General features: G+C 44.4%; 1 protein-coding gene across 5 annotated transcripts in view; it reads right to left on the reverse strand.

The window, feature by feature from the left end:
- The window catches only part of ZNF462 (zinc finger protein 462), a 144,293-nt gene that overhangs the window by 68,993 nt on the left and 58,730 nt on the right, over window positions 1–16,570 (reverse strand). For all 5 annotated transcript variants that reach the window (XM_081893599.1, XM_081893597.1, XM_081893595.1 and 2 more), the window contains 2 exons: window positions 8,928–9,180; window positions 64–5,525 (listed from right to left, as the gene is read on the reverse strand). In XM_081893599.1, the coding sequence (XP_081749725.1) occupies window positions 64–5,525; window positions 8,928–9,147 (5,682 nt within the window). In that variant the 5' untranslated portion in view covers window positions 9,148–9,180. The remainder of the gene's footprint in view (window positions 1–63; window positions 5,526–8,927; window positions 9,181–16,570) is intronic.

Raw genomic sequence — 16,570 nt, forward strand, 5'->3', positions numbered from 1 at the left:
CTGGGGGCGGGGAAGGAGAAAGAACACCAAACATAAATCTAAAATGTGCAAACATATCCTTACCCTCTCTTGTTTGAAATCTACAAAAGCACCATCTGCATATTTTTGCTTGCTCAGAAGCTGCTTCCTCCTCTCTTGGCGTTTTGCACGCTTCTGGAATTCCTCGTTGTGGCTGTTCAAGTGCGAGGTCAGCTCCGCCATGCTATGCAGCTTGCTGTCGCAGTGCCGGCACTGGAAGATGGGGTTCTGGAAACGGGGACCGCTCCCCAGTATGGCAAAGTCTCTCTTCAGGTCCTTGCTGTGGTGGTCGGTGTAATGCAAGCACAGCAGCTCGGCCGTGCTGAAGGAGAGCTTGAAGCACTTGACGCAGCGGAAAGGGAGCCACTCCATTTCGGGAGCCTCCACCTCCACTTCTGGCTTCTCCAACTCGTTCCTCTCCTCCGGCAGAGCCTGCGGCCTCTCGTACTCATCCGCGTACACGGCGGTGAAGTAGCCCCCCAGCTTGCTGGCATGCTGCTTCTTGGGGAAGACGCCTGGGTGTCGCTTCATGTAGTGCGAGACGATTCCCTTTTTACTGAAGGACTGAAAGGAGCAGAGAGAGCACTTTTTCTTCTCCACTGCCCTTCTCAGCTCCTCGCTTAGCTGGGGGGAATCTTCTTTCGGGGGCGACGGGATGATCACTTTGTTGGGCTTGTCGCTGACAGTCCTCGAAGCAGCTAAGCAGTGGGTATAGTAGGCGTCGATGTCGTGGCGCTTCTGGTAATGCGCAGCCAAGCCTTTACGGATAGGGTTCGTGTAGGAGCACAAGGCGCATTTGAAGAGGTTGTTCTTCCCTTCCGGCTGGGCCCGGACGTTGTTGTGTTTTATCCGGTAGTGCCTAGCGATCCCTTTCCTGGTGGAGCAAAAATACTTACAGAGCTGGCACCGGAACACCGTGTGGGACACCAGATGGGAACTCGAGAAGTGCGAAGGAGGCACCGAATCGTCTCCAATGATCTCCTCCGGAGAGATTTCTGGAGAGGGCTTAATCTCGGCGACGACTTCAGGCTCCACAGAGGCCGGCAGCTTAGGAGGAGACTGTGCAAACACATCAAATTCAGGCTGGTTGTGGTATTTCTCGTAATGGATTTTGAGCTTCTCTAACGTGCCGTGCGTGTAAGGGCACAATTTACACCTGTAAGCACCGTATCCTTGCTTGAAAATTCTGCTGGTCTCCTCCACCTCATTCTGGTTCATGTCATTTGGCTGCTCCACATCGTGCACAAAATCTTCCGCGGTGACCTTCACCAGGGGGTGCCTTTTCTGGTAGTGTGTGAGAACACCGTGAATGCGTGTATTAATGTACGGGCAATGCCTACATTTGTACACGGCTCCTGGGTTAATATCTATGTCTTGTGCAAAATCTGCAGCTTTAACTTTCATCCCAGGGTGCTTTTTGCCATAGTGGGTCAGAAGTCCATGCAAATTGTTGTACTCCGACTGGCACACTGTGCACTGGTATGGCGTTGATGAGATTGCGGGGTTTGCAGAGGTGAGCTGGATAGCTTTGTCCTGGACCAGGTTTGTATCCTCTGCATATTCTGCATCCTGGTCCACGTGTGGCGCTGCCATCTGGCCCTCCGAATTGACCCTGGCTCCAGCATCGTTGGATGTTGGGATGGCTTTATCGGCTGCATCTTTCTCCTTGATAATATCTAGTAATACAGATTCATCTCCATTCATTGCCCAGGGATGAAAAGCTTGGTAGTGATTAGTAATGTCCCAAATGGAAGATGCTTCAAAAATGCAGTCTCTGCATTTATACGTTTTCATCTCTGATGGGATCAGTAAGGCTGGAGGCGAAGGATCTGGCCCTGCCCAGAGCTTTGTTGCCATATAGGTATAGTCAACATAATGCTCAGGATGTCGCCTTTGGTAATGCACAAGCAAGCCGCTGGGTTCAGCGTGAGAATATATGCACCACTCACAATGATACCCGGCTTCTATTAAGCCATCCAAAAATGCCCATCGCAAAATAGAGGTGACTGTGGCCTTCAAGCTCGGGTGGTCCTTTTTAATGTGCTTCCTAAGTGCGTAGAAATAAGGAGAGGTGTAAGAACACTGCCTGCACTTGAGAGCTCTCAGCTTAGCCTTCTCTCGCTCGGCGTTGGAAGCGGGAGTCTGCATGCCGCCGGGGGAGTTTTTCTGGCCACGATCACAAAGGCTCCTGATTGTGGCTGTGTGCTGCCTAATTACATCTGCATTGGCTTTGAAATCGCGGTGCTTCTTTTGGTAATGTATGAGCACGCCTTTCACAGTCCGGTTTCCATAATCACAGTGCTGGCAGAAGAACATCTCATTCTCCGAGGCGGCACTCTCAGAGTTGCCCCGGTTAAGCTGTTGCATAGATGCTGGTGGTCTGGGAACACCAGGAGGGATCTCTCCAGATCTCATCATTGCTGCAGTGGGAGGTGCCTGCCTAATGTATTTTGCAGTCACTTTTATTTCTGGGTGCCTTTTCTGGTAATGCACAAGCACGCCAACCACTGAGCGGTTGCTGTAAGAGCAATGTTTGCAGTAGTAAAGCTCAGTCGTAAGGTCTGGTGGTGGTGGAGGTGGCAGTTGCGAAGCCATATTGGACATTTTGGGGGAGATGGGCGATCCCAGTTCATAAGCCATCTGAGCCAGAGCAGAGCCCCTCTCAACAGACACGACACGCATCGTCTTCTGAATCCTGAAGTACGAAGCTTTCTCTTCAGGGTGTTTCTTCTGGTAATGAACTAAGACAGAATGCATGTTGGGACTTGCAAAGGAGCAGACGTCACAGTCATAAACCACAACGCTGTTTACTGACGACTCCTTCTGGCTTTCAGATTCTGGGCTATTACTCTTCGGAGAATTCTTGTTAAAAGCAGCAGGCACGCCAGTCCCACGGGCGACGGGAGCTGGAGAGGCCAGGCTTTTCGGAGCGGAGTTCAAGATCTCTCTGAGAGTCTGCGACTCTGAACTTAAGCCCTCTTGCTGTTCAACCACATAGCTGGAGAATATCATTGCATTGTTAATTTTAACTGTTGGGTGCATTCTTTGGTAATGGGGCATCAGGCTCCTAACATTCGGGCTGGTGTAAGAGCAGAAACGGCAGCGGTAGATCAAATCGGAATGATCAAAATTTAGTACATTCATGGCTTCAGGGTGGTGCTCCCCATAGTGCTGCTGCAGGTCTTCAAAGTTTGTATAATCAATGTAACATTCGAGACACCTGTACACTGCACTGTGATCATTGGGATCCAGGATATACCTAAAGCTGAATTTAATGTATGGATGCATCCGTTGATAATGAGTGCTAACACTCCTGGCGGATTTGTTGCTGAAGTCACAGTGTTTACAATAGTAAAGCCTTCCGGAGTCACCATAATCAGAATTTTCATTGTTTTGGTCAGATCCATATATACTGGACTGGCTGCCCAAAGCAGATGAATTCAGACCTTGGTCTTTCAAGCCAATTGAAGAACAATAATAGTCCTCTTCATCTTCAGATATAGTTAGCTCAATTTCTGCCCCGTTGGTGGAATTGTAATCATGGCCAATGCTCCTATAGTTGGGCTCTTTCTGAGACTCGATGGTATCCCTTCCCCACATTTGCTGGGAAGCAAATGTTGCAATTTCCATCAGCGGCTCTCCTTGTTCTTCTTCCTTGTCCAGCTCAACTTCTATCTCCACTTCATTGTCGTCTTCCTCCTCCTCCTCCTCCTCTACGTTAATCACTGCATCTTCCTGTTGCTTGTTTTGACTGATTTTGCTTTGCAAATTGCTAGCTATCTCATCAATCCTAGTTCTCTTCTTCACTGGTGAAAGATCGAGGGGAAAGTCACTGGACATCTTCCGAGAGGCTTTAGCTACGAAGTTGTTTTTAGAAGACAGCCCAAGAATTGAGGTCTGACTTTTCTTCACGGTGCTGGGAGAGGCGTGAGCATCAGGCTCACTGTCTTGCGGAGTATTTGAGGATGGGCCGTCGTATTTTGGCAAGTTGTCGCAAAACGAGTGCTTGTGCTGCTGATGAACCCGGAGACCTTTCAAAGTAGTTGTGGAATAATTGCACATGGTACACTTGTATGGATGCTGCGAGTTGGACTGAGGAGATTGTTGCTGCTGCTGCCCCATGGAATCCATTAACCCGCCGGACTTCCTGCCATTTATATTGCCCCCTTCGTAGGATACTGTGCTTTCATTTAGCGAAGAAGCTATGCTTTCTGTTTGGGAATTCACTGCATCCCAGTCGGACGCTGCACTGGTGTGACACTGTTTATGAGCTCCGAGTTTGAACGAGCTCTTGCAAGTAAATGGACATTCATCACATTTGTATACTGCTGTCTTTCCAGACAGATGGATGTTTTCAATATGGCGGGAAATGCTCCGCCGATGCATGGTAAGGAAAGGGCAGAAGGGGCACTGGAATCTGTTCATAAACCTCCTAAAGGGGATCCCCTTTGTTTCCAGTAACTTGTGGCCCTCAGACCCCATCAGTTGCTCTGCAGTTAGCCCTGAGGTTTGGTGATCCATGGAGTTCAACCCATTTTCACTGTCTAGTTCGTTTAGCTCATCGTCAGAACTGGAGTCATTGAGCATACTGTTTGTATCCATATCGGCGGAAGAATTTGCCATGTCGGCCATCGCGTAGCGAGACCTGTCTGACAAATTAACAATGCCAGAGTTGTGAGGTGCTTTGTGTTTCATGTGAGGGTAGGAAACAGAAGAAAACTTTGAAGAAGTAGAAGTGTTGGACCTGACAAGAGAATTGTTCATAGAGCCTCTGTAGTTTGGGAGGTTTGCGTTCGGCATCTCCCGCCCAGAGGCATTCATAGGGATGTAGTTGGTGTTTGGAGTGGGGCTTGGTGGACCCTTGCTTGATACGTCTGGCATGTTGGTCCCGTCCTGTTGCTGCCTCAGGCTTGACAGTATTTTCACCATGCTGCGATGCTTTTTCATCATATGGTCGCACCAGCGTTCCCTTCGGGGCGTCTGGTAGCTACACCATTCGCAGCAGAAGTTCCCTCTCGACTTAGTCAAAGGCTTGACCATAGACTCCAAAATACTGCGTTCTACAACTTCGGCTGGGAGTTCCTTGCAAGAGTCCTGTACTGGCACAGATGTTGATGCCGATTCAGATATAGCAGCTGAAGCGGCGGGAGGGGTGGAGCTCTCCTTCAGGCTGTTTTTGTGGTACATCTTCTGGTGCTTAATAATCCTCGCACGCCTCGGAGATTTGTAGGTGCAGAACTGGCAAGAAAAAACCTTACCAAAGCCCTCGTGCATCATAATGTTGTAATTTAAGGAGCTAGTACCGGGCGATCCAGCTGGAGATCCTCCCGCCTGAGCGCCATGCACTTTCCGCGTATGCTCTATGAGTAGGTTTTTGGATCTGAAATAACGCACACAGAATTTGCACTGGAAAAACTTGCTCGCTGGCTTGGAGAGCATATGCTGGCCATAATAACTCTGGCTATGGCTGTAATAATTTCCAGTCCCCAGCTGAGCTGCATTTTGTCCTAAAAAAGAGAGAGAATAAAACATTGTTTTAGAAATCCTTGAATTTGATATTGAACTTTTTATCTGAGTTTTAAATAGTTCAGGTAGGTAGGTAGGTAGGTAGATGATAGATAGATGATAGATAGATAGATAGATAGATGATAGATAGATAGATGATAGATAGATGATGATGATAGATAGATGATAGATAGATAGATAGATAGATGATAGATAGATAGATAGATGATAGATAGATAGATAGATGATAGATAGATAGATGATAGATAGATAGATAGATAGATAGATAGATAGATGATAGATAGATAGATAGATATAGATAGATATAGATAGATGATAGATAGATGATAGATAGGATAGATGATAGATAGATAGATAGATGATAGATAGATAGATAGATGATAGATAGATAGATAGATAGATAGATAGATAGATACTGTAGATAGATAGTTTTAATTCTATTAATGTTTAACTGTTCTTCCAAAAATAATTTCCCCAACATGCTTTTAGCTATTCTTATTTTATCCGCAAACTGCCTTGAGCCTCTGTTACGGAACAAAGGCAGGACAGAAATAAAACAACAACAACAATTGTTTAATTAAAAATATGTGATCATGGTATCTCCCCTGCCAGGTAAGTATGGAGGGGTAAAAGATTTGGATTATCATAAAGATGCAGGAAGAAATGATTAACAATAGGACCCACAAAGGGGAGGAGGGAAGTCCAGGAGATTCCTTGGAATCTTGTTTTTATGTTATATGTTGGATATTTGACTGTAAAATTTTAATCTGAAAAACCAAATACATAATTCATTTATTTTTAAAATGTGAACCACAATTATTTACATGATTTACAAGCCTGAGGACAATGGCAAAACAGCTGAACTAACGTTTATTAAAAAAAAATAAAGTCTGCATTTATCCGTGAGTACAGTGGTACCTCGGGTTAAGTACTTAATTCGTTCCGGAGGTCCATACTTAACCTGAAACTGTTCTTAACCTGAAGCACCACTTTAGCTAATGGGGCCTCCTGCTGCTGCTGCGCTGCGGCCGCACAATTTCTGTTCTCACCCTGAAGCAAAGTTCTTAACCTGAAGCACTATTTCTAGGTTAGCGGAGTGTGTAACCTGAAGTGTATGTAACCCGCGGTACCACTGTACTGAGTTCATAGCATAGACACTTCCTATGATATGATGAAATGTCATTTTTGCTTACAAGTTCTCTCATAGGGAAGTGTCAGTGATTAAACACATACCATATTTTTCGCTCTATAAGACGCACCAGACCACAAGGCGCACCTAGTTTTTGGAGGAGGTAAACAAGAAAAAAAATATTCTGAATCTCAGAAGCCAGAACAGCAAGAGGGATCGCTGCGCAGTGAAAGCAGCAATCCCTCTTGCTGTTCTGGCTTCTAGGATAGCTGCGCAGCCTGCATTCACTCCATAAGACGCACACACATTTCCCCTTACTTTTTAGGAGGGAAAAAGTGAGTCTTATAGAGCAAAAAATACGGTAAGTAGATGGGAGATGTGAACTGCAATGGTAGAAGAGGAGAAAGACTGATGCCCTGTGGGCAAGACTAGATCCGAGGGGTTTAAGCTACAGCAGGGCAGGTTTCAGTTGAATGTCAGCAAAGCACCTTGATAGCAGGAACAGCTCAACAATGGAACCAGTTACCCAGAGGGGCGAAGTAAGCTCTCGCTCACTAGAGGTCTTCAAGATGGACAACCATATGTTAGGAAGGCTCTGGATTCACGGAGTAGAGAGTTTGACTAGATGTCCTCGAAGCACCCCTTCTAAACACTTATCATTCTGTTACTCTACTATTAAGCTTTTTAAAAAATATAGTTCACATAATTCCAAATTTTTTAAAAAAATTTAAATTTTTTTTTAAAAAAATGCATTAAAACAATGATGGGATGAAAAGCCAGTCGAATTTCAATGTCACGCATAACTATTTTAAAAACATGTATTTTTAATGTTGTATTTTAAATTGTTGCACTGCACCCTGGGACCTTAGGTTAAAAAGCAGGTTGTTATTAACTATTACCATTACATACAGCTAAGTAGACCTAGTTGCAAAAAATTGCTACGGAAGCAGTTCCGTCAATACTCCATCAATGCCACTCTTGGAATGTGTGTCCATTATTAGCTTCACTGGTATGCATGTGAATTATTACATGCAAATACAATTACATTTATAGGAATTAGTGTTGTAGTTCCTGAATGCATCTTATGAGCGGAATATAATACTAAAAGCCGTGTTTGCCAGGGGATAAATGCTGCACACAAGGCCCTAAGCAAAACGTGGCAACACCAGGACTCCTCATTTTGCCTGTGAGGTCATTTTTCTGGAGCCGTACGCACCTACCCCACATGTGACATCAGGGAGAGCTGTGGCTGCAAAAAGCAGAATTAAACTCCCTGGACATCATCTGATGCACAGGGAGTTCATTCCTACATTGTGCAGTACCTCTCCCCACCTGGTAGGCAATCTTTTCAAAGTTGGGTGGGGCTACTCACCTATCAATCACCTGGCATCAAATAATGGACCAATAGGTGTCTACTTGTCAAAGTTGGCCCCCCAGGACAGAGGGAGATAAAGATCTAGCTCATCAAGGCAGATCAAAAATTTCCCACACCTGACTTTTTTTTCTTTTTAACCTTTGATCAGGAGTTGGAACTAACATGTCATGGGCCCAATTATGTCTACTTAATTAACACTTGTGGTATAGGTAAAGGTAACGGACCCCTGGATGGTTAAGTCCAGTCAAAGGCGACTATGAGGTGCGGCGCTCATCTCGCTTTCAGGCCAAGGGAGCCGGTGTTTGTCCACAGGTAGCTTTCCAGGTCATGTGACCAGCATGACATCTGCTTCTGGTGCAACGGAACACAGTGACAGAAACCAGAGAACAAGGAAACACTGTTTACCTTCCTGCCACAGCAGTACCTATTTATCTACTTGCACTGGCATGCTTTCAAACTGCTAGGTTGGGAAGAGCCAGGACAGAGCAACGGGAGCTCACCCCGTCGCGGGGATTCGAACCGCCTACCTTCTGACTGGCAACCCAAAGAGGTTCAGTGGTTTAGACCACAGCACCACCCACGTCCCTTGTATCCCCTGTAGTAGCATGCAGTTGCTACAATTTTTTATAGGCTATTGTAATAAAAGCAACATAGGTTTGTGATGGAATCCCAACACTCTACTGCAAAACATGGCTGCTTCCCGTTGAATATGAACGCCATAGGTGCCAGTCCACTTATAAAACAATTTCTGTTCTCATTTATAAGTTGTCACAGCACACAAACGTGGACAACAGGACCACAATCTGAGGATGCTCCAATGAAATAAAATCTTAAAACGACACTTCAATAAAGGACTTTAGAAAGGTACACTTTTTTTACCTGCTATCTCATCCGTAATTCCAAATTCATCTTTTACAGAAGAATATTCCACCTCAGCCTGGTCATTGCTATTCATAGAGCTAAACCTTGACTGGCTAGGAGTTTCCTCAGCGACATCTGTGGGTTGCAAAAATGCCGTGTGAACATCCTGAATGTGAGCTTTAAGATCTTCGTAGGATGGCGCTCGAAAGTCACAGCCATCACACTGCAGCACCTCCATAGTCCTTATTGGTAAGTTTTACATCAGGAAAGCCTGAAAAAAGAAGAAGCAGAAGAAGCAAATTGTCAGAGACATCTTTTGTCTATAAATAAGAAGCATACAGTTTACTGATTTATTTTATTTTATTTTTTAAAGTTGCAGTAACACAGTTTTAGTTATGAGCAAATATAAGGAAATGATACCCCCAAAAGATGCATTTTTTACAAAAACGAACGAACAAAAACTAGCAGGAGATTATTTCCGGAATCTCAGAAGTGCTTCAAGAAACAATCAGATATGACTCAGATCTACTTTGTGCCCAGGACTTGCCCAGTTGGCTTTTCCCCACCCACCTGATTCAACTCTTACCTGCTGCTAACATCTCTAACAATGAACAAGGAAGCATGTGGTGGAGAGTGATAAACAATAAAATGCAGTGCAGCTGTAGTTAGGGGGCAAAGGAGTTTTCTGACACTGCCCTAAAAGCTGAACACTATTTACTTACTGTGTTTTATCCCACACTTGCGCCATTTAGCTCAAGTCGGATACATGGTGTGCCTCATCCAGTACCTTTTTCTTTTAATTCTTCTCAATAAGGATTAAAAGAAGGTTAGAGACTAAGAGGACATGACTAGCCTAAGTCAGGCGAGTTGGGATCACTCAACACCATAGCCTAGATATCTGTATCGGAGCCAAATACTTTTAACTAGTGATCTCCCATTTTTTTGCAACCTTTTTACTTTTAGTACTACAGGCCTGTGGCCTAGCTTGCCTGTCACGCCAAGCCAAACTTTGGTTATAGCACGAACACAAGAGGCTGCCAGGAGATTGTGTCAACTTGGTCAGTTTTCTTTCTGCACAATGCTGATCTAAGCAATGGCTTGGCTTAGCACGCAGTTCAAACCTCTCTCCAGATTAACTATGACCTATAACCAGAGTTTGCCCTTGGTGGTATGTTCATGATTTCAGGAGTAAACTATGGTCTTTCAAATGTGGTCTTTCACATTTCAGTTGTACTGATTCTTTAAAAATCTCATTAATAATAATAATAATAATAATAATAATAATAATAATAATAATAATTTATTTTGCTGAGTTTGCTGAGAGAATATAGCACCTAGTCCTTCTTCCAGGAAGTAAAATGAGTATCTCCACAGCATGAAAGGAAATAATTATTTTTTCCCAGTGTCTGCATTTCACTATACGAAGCAGTAAACCAGTACTACTCAGAGGTAAGGATGTCACTTCAGTAGATGACCTGCTAAATCTATTGTTTCTATAATTTGTGGGGGAGCTGCCAAACAGGTTGAAAATGAGCAGCTTCCTAAATTGTAGATAAAAGGTAGGCTTTTTAAAAAAGAAAAGAAAAGAATTTAAGAGGTAATTTCAGCCCAGCATGGCATGTAATCAATGGGTGGCTTTTTTGACAGTCTCCTCACATACTCCTACAGGTCACATTCAGGCAAGGAGCTCCAGAAGCCCAAGAGATCTAACAGCAGCCAAAATATGCCCTGATGGAAATTCCATTCTCTTATGGCAGGGCGATATAAAGTTACTTCTGCAGAACATTCAAATCCGCTTTGGACACAAGAGAGCAGAAAAGGCACATCTCCCCTGGCAGGGCTTTCGAACGCTGTGATGTGTTGGGCGCAACCCACCCCCCTTCTTCCTTGAGCCGAAAGAATGAAGGTTGGTCGTTTCTCAGCTTAACAAAGTTAGCGGCGACGGAGATCCTCAACCTTTTGTGTGCAAGCCCTGGACCCAAGACGGTTGTGGAAGAGGTTTGCTATCTGCTCTGGATCAAATTACAGCCGGGAGCAGCAGGGAGGCCCCACCCCACAAAGTCTCCCTCCTTCAGCACAGTCCATTAGACCTGAAAACAATTCCACCCCTCCTTTCTCTCTCCATGGTGCAAGCAGACAACTCTTGAATTCAGAATGCTCCAAAGGAAGGAGAAGATGGAAAGTCGCAGTAGACAAAAGCGGGGTGGGATTCACCCCCCCCCCAGTTTCCACTGCCCATGCTCCTGACCTCCTCCTCCCCACTCACCCCAGCCACCCAGTGAGGCTGAGCCAAGCAAGCCACAGTTCTGCTGAATGTGTGTTTATCACACTTCCAAGAGATATGAGCTTCTGCGTCACTGAAGCTTTAAGACTCACTAAGCTGCCCTAGTCCTCTGAGCTTTAGGAGAGAGGGAGAGAGGGAATGTGTGTGTTTGTGTGCAGCCATTTTAGCTCAGACAAGTCATGTACTCGGAGAGAGAGAGAGATAGATAGGCTCACAGCTTCTAGTCAGCCTGCAACATGGCTCCACACATCTCAGCCTCTTCTCCAGCATGCAAGATCCTTCCTCGACACCAACCAACCACCCTCCTTCCTCCCTCTCTTTCTCCAACATGCTTTTGTTTTTGATTTTTGGGAGGGGACCAGCCTCTTTAGAGACGAGGAAGGACTTATCTTCTTTTGGACTACACAGAGATGCCTGAAGACCACCGTGGCTTGTCATAGACACCAGCATCTCTCCCTGACACAGCCATGGGCTACAACAACAATGATCTCCAAGGACTCCTTTTGTCTTCCACACACACACAAAAATAATTTTAAAAACCCACATCCCAGCAACGACGACAGGAAGGAAAAAGGGTTTTGGCCAAATTGTCCCACAGGCTTGAATGAAGGCGCAGAAGGGTGACCTTTTCCTGAGAGCGAGAGAAACAAAAAAGGAAGGATGGAGAGCAAAGAGAGAGGGAGGGGACAGGAATGGAGAGGAAGAAAAAGGAGGGGAAGAGGCGGAGGGAGGGGAGAGCCCTTCAGAAAGCCTCGGCCTCTTGGGAGCCTAGAAGACATACCATCTGACACGGGCTGCCAGATTCCAAAGTCTAATGACCTTTGTTAATCACCAGCCAAGCTGTCTGCCTCAGCAAGCCTTGCCAATAGGCACACCCTTCAACACAAAGGCTGGAGCTATTCCTTTTGGAGAGAGGTTCTCTGAAAGCTCCATTGTGCAGGAGAGGGGGAAACGGAGGGGAAAGAGAAAGGGCGGGGGGCCAGCGGTTGGGATCTCTTCCTTTCAATATGGTTGAGGAACAACAGGGACAAAAGTGGCCTTCCTCTGCTGTTCCTCCTCAGTTTGGAAAGTTCTCAGATGGGGCTTAGGAAACAACAGAAGGTGGAGGAATTTAAACATCTTCCTCCACAAGGTAAAAACTCAGGTCTTTTGCATACTTTCCCAACATTTCTCCGATGGCAATAGGGATGTGCTATTCCATCATCATCATCATCGTTTTCTTATTTATTCCCCGCCCACCTGACTTGGTTGCACCAGCCATCATATTATTTTTATGACAAAGTAATAATCATAAATAAGTAAGAATAAAAATGTGCACCTCACCACCGAAACTATTCCATTGCAACTATCCAACCTCCCAAAATAGCCACCATATATAAAAACATAATAAAACAGTAAGCAGTAAAAACAGAAACAAAAAATCATTCCCCAAAAAACAGCCTTCAGGTGTCTTCGAGTGGTTGTATAGTTCCTTATCTCCTTGGCTCGGGAATCGCATTAACTCCATAACCTCCAACATTTCTCTGATGAAAACAGGGACATCCTAAGAAAAAGTGGGGCATTCCAGGATCCAGTCAGAAACCGGGATGGCTTCTGTGAATCCAGGACTTGCACTGAGCAAGGAAAACAAGAGAGCTTTTTCATCCGTCAGCTCCTTGACGTTACCTTTCAAGGCCTGCCCATTGATAGACCAAATATCCCACTGATTTCTAGAGCAGTGTTTCCCAACCTTGTTCCTCCAGCTGTTTTTGGACTACAGTTCCCATCATCCCTTGCCACTGGTCTTGCTAGTCAGGGATGATGGGAGTTGTAGTTCAAAAACAGCTGGAGGCACAAGGTTGGGAAACACTGTTCTAGAGAGCAGATTTTTACAAACTGATCACCTAGTGCCAATGGGAGATATGCTTGGGAAACAGACCCCGGGGAAAATGAATGGAAGGTGCACAACAGCGCATGGGGGATCTTGAAAGCTGTGCTTTCTCACCACTCCCATTCATCTCAATGGCGCTTGTGGAGGACAAGTTCCTGAAGGACTCGGCCCACTGATGCTTTTTGCTTTGTTAAAAATGGGTTCAAACTTTTAACAAAGAAAAAGAATTACAAAGGCGAGTAAACTCATGGAAATTGAGGCAACAATTGTTGTCAGGTCCATAGGAGTGACCTTCAGTTTCATATATTCACCCAAACCAGAAGAATCTAAGAAAGAAGTATTTTATTATTTGACGATTTCTCATCATGGCTCAAACATTTCAAGAGTGGGAGAAATCCCCCCCCCCAAGACCAAACATGGTTTAAGCGATCAAGGAAATCCAACATACGATGTGTGTATTTCTTTGTCTATGGGAGATAAAGAGCAGAGGGACCCATCTGTCAGCCGAAGAATGGAGCTCATTTTCACTGCAGATGTTAATACGCTGTCAAGATGCACATGAAAGAGAGATATATGGAAACAATATCGGCATGTTTGTCCATAATGACAAAGGCAGCAGTTGCAACATTTTCATGGGGGCTATAGCCTGGACTATTCATACTCTGCAGAACAAAAAAACCCAAACCCTCTACCAAGGTTACCCAATTTTTGACTTGCAATCAGAACAAAATAACGCAAATATAACTAAACTGCATGGAAGAGTTTGTTTTCTAAAAGTTATTCTAAAATCTCAGGTTTGCAACCATTTACCACGGAGAAAATATTCTGGGAGAATATTTGGTGTAAGCTACCACAAAAGCTACCACTTACGTCCAGGGCACTGAAACCTCCATAACCAAAAGTCAGACCCATCACATACCCTATTCTGAGCTTCCAATCCAATTTTGTTGCAGCCTAAATCAAGAGAACCACAGAACTACTTCCATCTACTGGGGAGACGGGGGCGATGGGAAGAGTTAAACTTGTTTTTATTGAACAGAAGCCCTTCCTATGCCAGATGGCAAGCTTTCTTTAAAAAAAAACACACAAAGCAGTTTCAAAAGCAGGTTGTGGTATAGCATTGGGTTGAGGGGTTCAAAGTGTGTCTGGGGAAAACTAAATTCCAATAGCCTAGCACAACCACAAAGGTAATTCTTTGCATCCTAGTCTTTTTTTAAAAAAAGTAGATTGTGCATGCTAGCTAGCCACCTAGCTAGTGTGTGTGTGTGTGTGTGTGTGTACACACAGAGAGAGCGAGACAGACAGACAGACAGAGAGAGAGAGAGAGAGAGAGAGACCCCTGAAGTCTTTCAAGCTTCAAAGCACATCTCCTTATTAATTTAAAACAGTCCATATGCACACATGATTGCCCACACAGGTTACAAGGCTCCAGGTTCTTTATGGTGGAATAATCACTTCTTTAAATATTTTTTTTTTAAAAAAAAAAGATCAAAAGAGTTCTACATGCACCTTGGACATTTCCAGAAGACTCAGGTCTCCAAATACATCTCAAAATCAACAGAAGAAGGTCAGAGTGGTGTCAGGGGGACAAATGTGATGCAGCGCAGGGATTGTGATCTCAATCAACCTAATACATACTTGAGAAAAACAACCTAATAGAATATCAGCTAAATCATACATGACAGATGGCCATCCAGCCTCCAAGGAAGGAGAGTCCGTCACCTTTCAAGGAAGTCTTTTCCACCATCAAACAGCTCTTACTGTCAGAAATTTCTTCCTGGTGTTTAGTCGGAATCTCCTTCCTTGTCATTTGAATCTATTGGGTTCAGGTCCTAGCGTCCAGAGCAGGAGGAAACAAGCTTGCTCCATCTGCCATGTGACAGTCCTTGAGATATTTGAAGATGGCTATCATACCTCCTTCTCCGTCTCCTCTTTACCAGGCTAAACATACCCAACTCCCTCAACTCTTCTTCATAAGGCTTGGTTTCCACATGCTTTATCATCTTGGTCGCTCTCGTCTGCATGACCAACTTGTCAATATCCTTCTTAAACTGTGGTGCCCAGAAATGGACACATCATTCCAGATGTGGTTTAACCAAGGAAGACTAGAGCAGGACGATTACTTCCCTTAATCAGGACACTATGCTTCTGTTGATGAAGCCTGTTAACATGACTCATGTTAAGCTTGTGGTCTACCAAGACCCCTAGATCTTTTTCTAAATATAGAACCTTACATTTGTCCCTACTGAAATTTTTTTTATTAGTTTTGGCCCAATTCTCCAATCTGTTTAGGTCATCTTAGATCCTAATTCTGTTTTCTACGGCAGGCACGTCCAACAGGTAGATCGCGATCTACCGGTAGATCACTGGCTCCCCTCAAAGAAGCTCAACAACTTTGACCTGAACCCCCCAAAAGGCTTAGATCACTGCCAGTTTTTAACTCTGTGAGTAGATCTCAGTCTCTTGGTAGTTGGTCACCCCTGTTCTATGGCACTGGCTACTCCTCCCAGTTTGGTGTCATCTGCAAATTCCTTCATCCAAGTCTTGTATAAAGATATTGAACAACAACGGGCTCAGGACAGAACCCTGCAGTACCCCACTTATCACTTTTTTCCAGGATGGCGAGCAACAGTTAGTGAACACTCTTTGGGTTCAGTAAGTCAACCAGCTACAAATCTGCCTAACGGTTACTTCGTCCAGCCCACATTTTACCAGTTTCTCCACAAGAGTATCATGAGGGGCTTTGTCAAAATTACTGAAATCCAGTATGTCCACAACATTCCCCGGATCCACCCAGCTTGTAGCTCTATCAAAAAAAGAAATGGGATTCATCTGGCATGACTGGGTCTTAGTAATCACAATATCCTTTTCCAAGTGCTCACAAGCCAACTATTTAATTATCTGTTCTAGGACCTTTCCTGGTACAGAAGGCCTTAGCATTGGTCTAATCTGCTGTCTGTGCTGGAAAGAGGTTCGTCTACCAGAAATAAACCTTCAAACAGCAATGTGATTCAAGAGCCAACTAATTATAGACCCTACAAAACTTTCAAGAGATAGAATCACAAGTACCAAAAGCAACACCATAGGGCATGAATTTTTTTTCCTCCCACAGAAATATTAGTTTAGAACCAAGAAATTCAAGAAACACCAGTATTCGCAACCGAAGAACCTTCTGCTCCAATTGTAAGTGGAGTGTTTTACTTAACCAGCTTCTGTGTCTCTAGGACAAGTTTGCTGGAGTTTAAAATACCACTCCATTATTTTTAAAAACTGTCAAAATTTGTATCACTCATGTTAAGTCTAGCACAGATATAACAGTAGCTTGAAAGCCACCATTTGCCAATCAGAAGCCTGGCATGGAACACATGCTTTCTCCTTCTTCCTTATCTAGCCAACATTGTCACCCGAAACATACACCAACGTGACCAAGCTGTCTTACACTGATGCTCTGCAAACCTAGGTCCATCCAAAAGCTTCAAATTCTGAAGGAAAAAAAATCCTTCCAGT

Source organism: Podarcis melisellensis, assembly GCF_964234715.1.
Source record: "Podarcis melisellensis genome assembly, chromosome: 17".
In the NCBI taxonomy this organism is placed as follows: Eukaryota; Metazoa; Chordata; class Lepidosauria; order Squamata; family Lacertidae; genus Podarcis; species Podarcis melisellensis.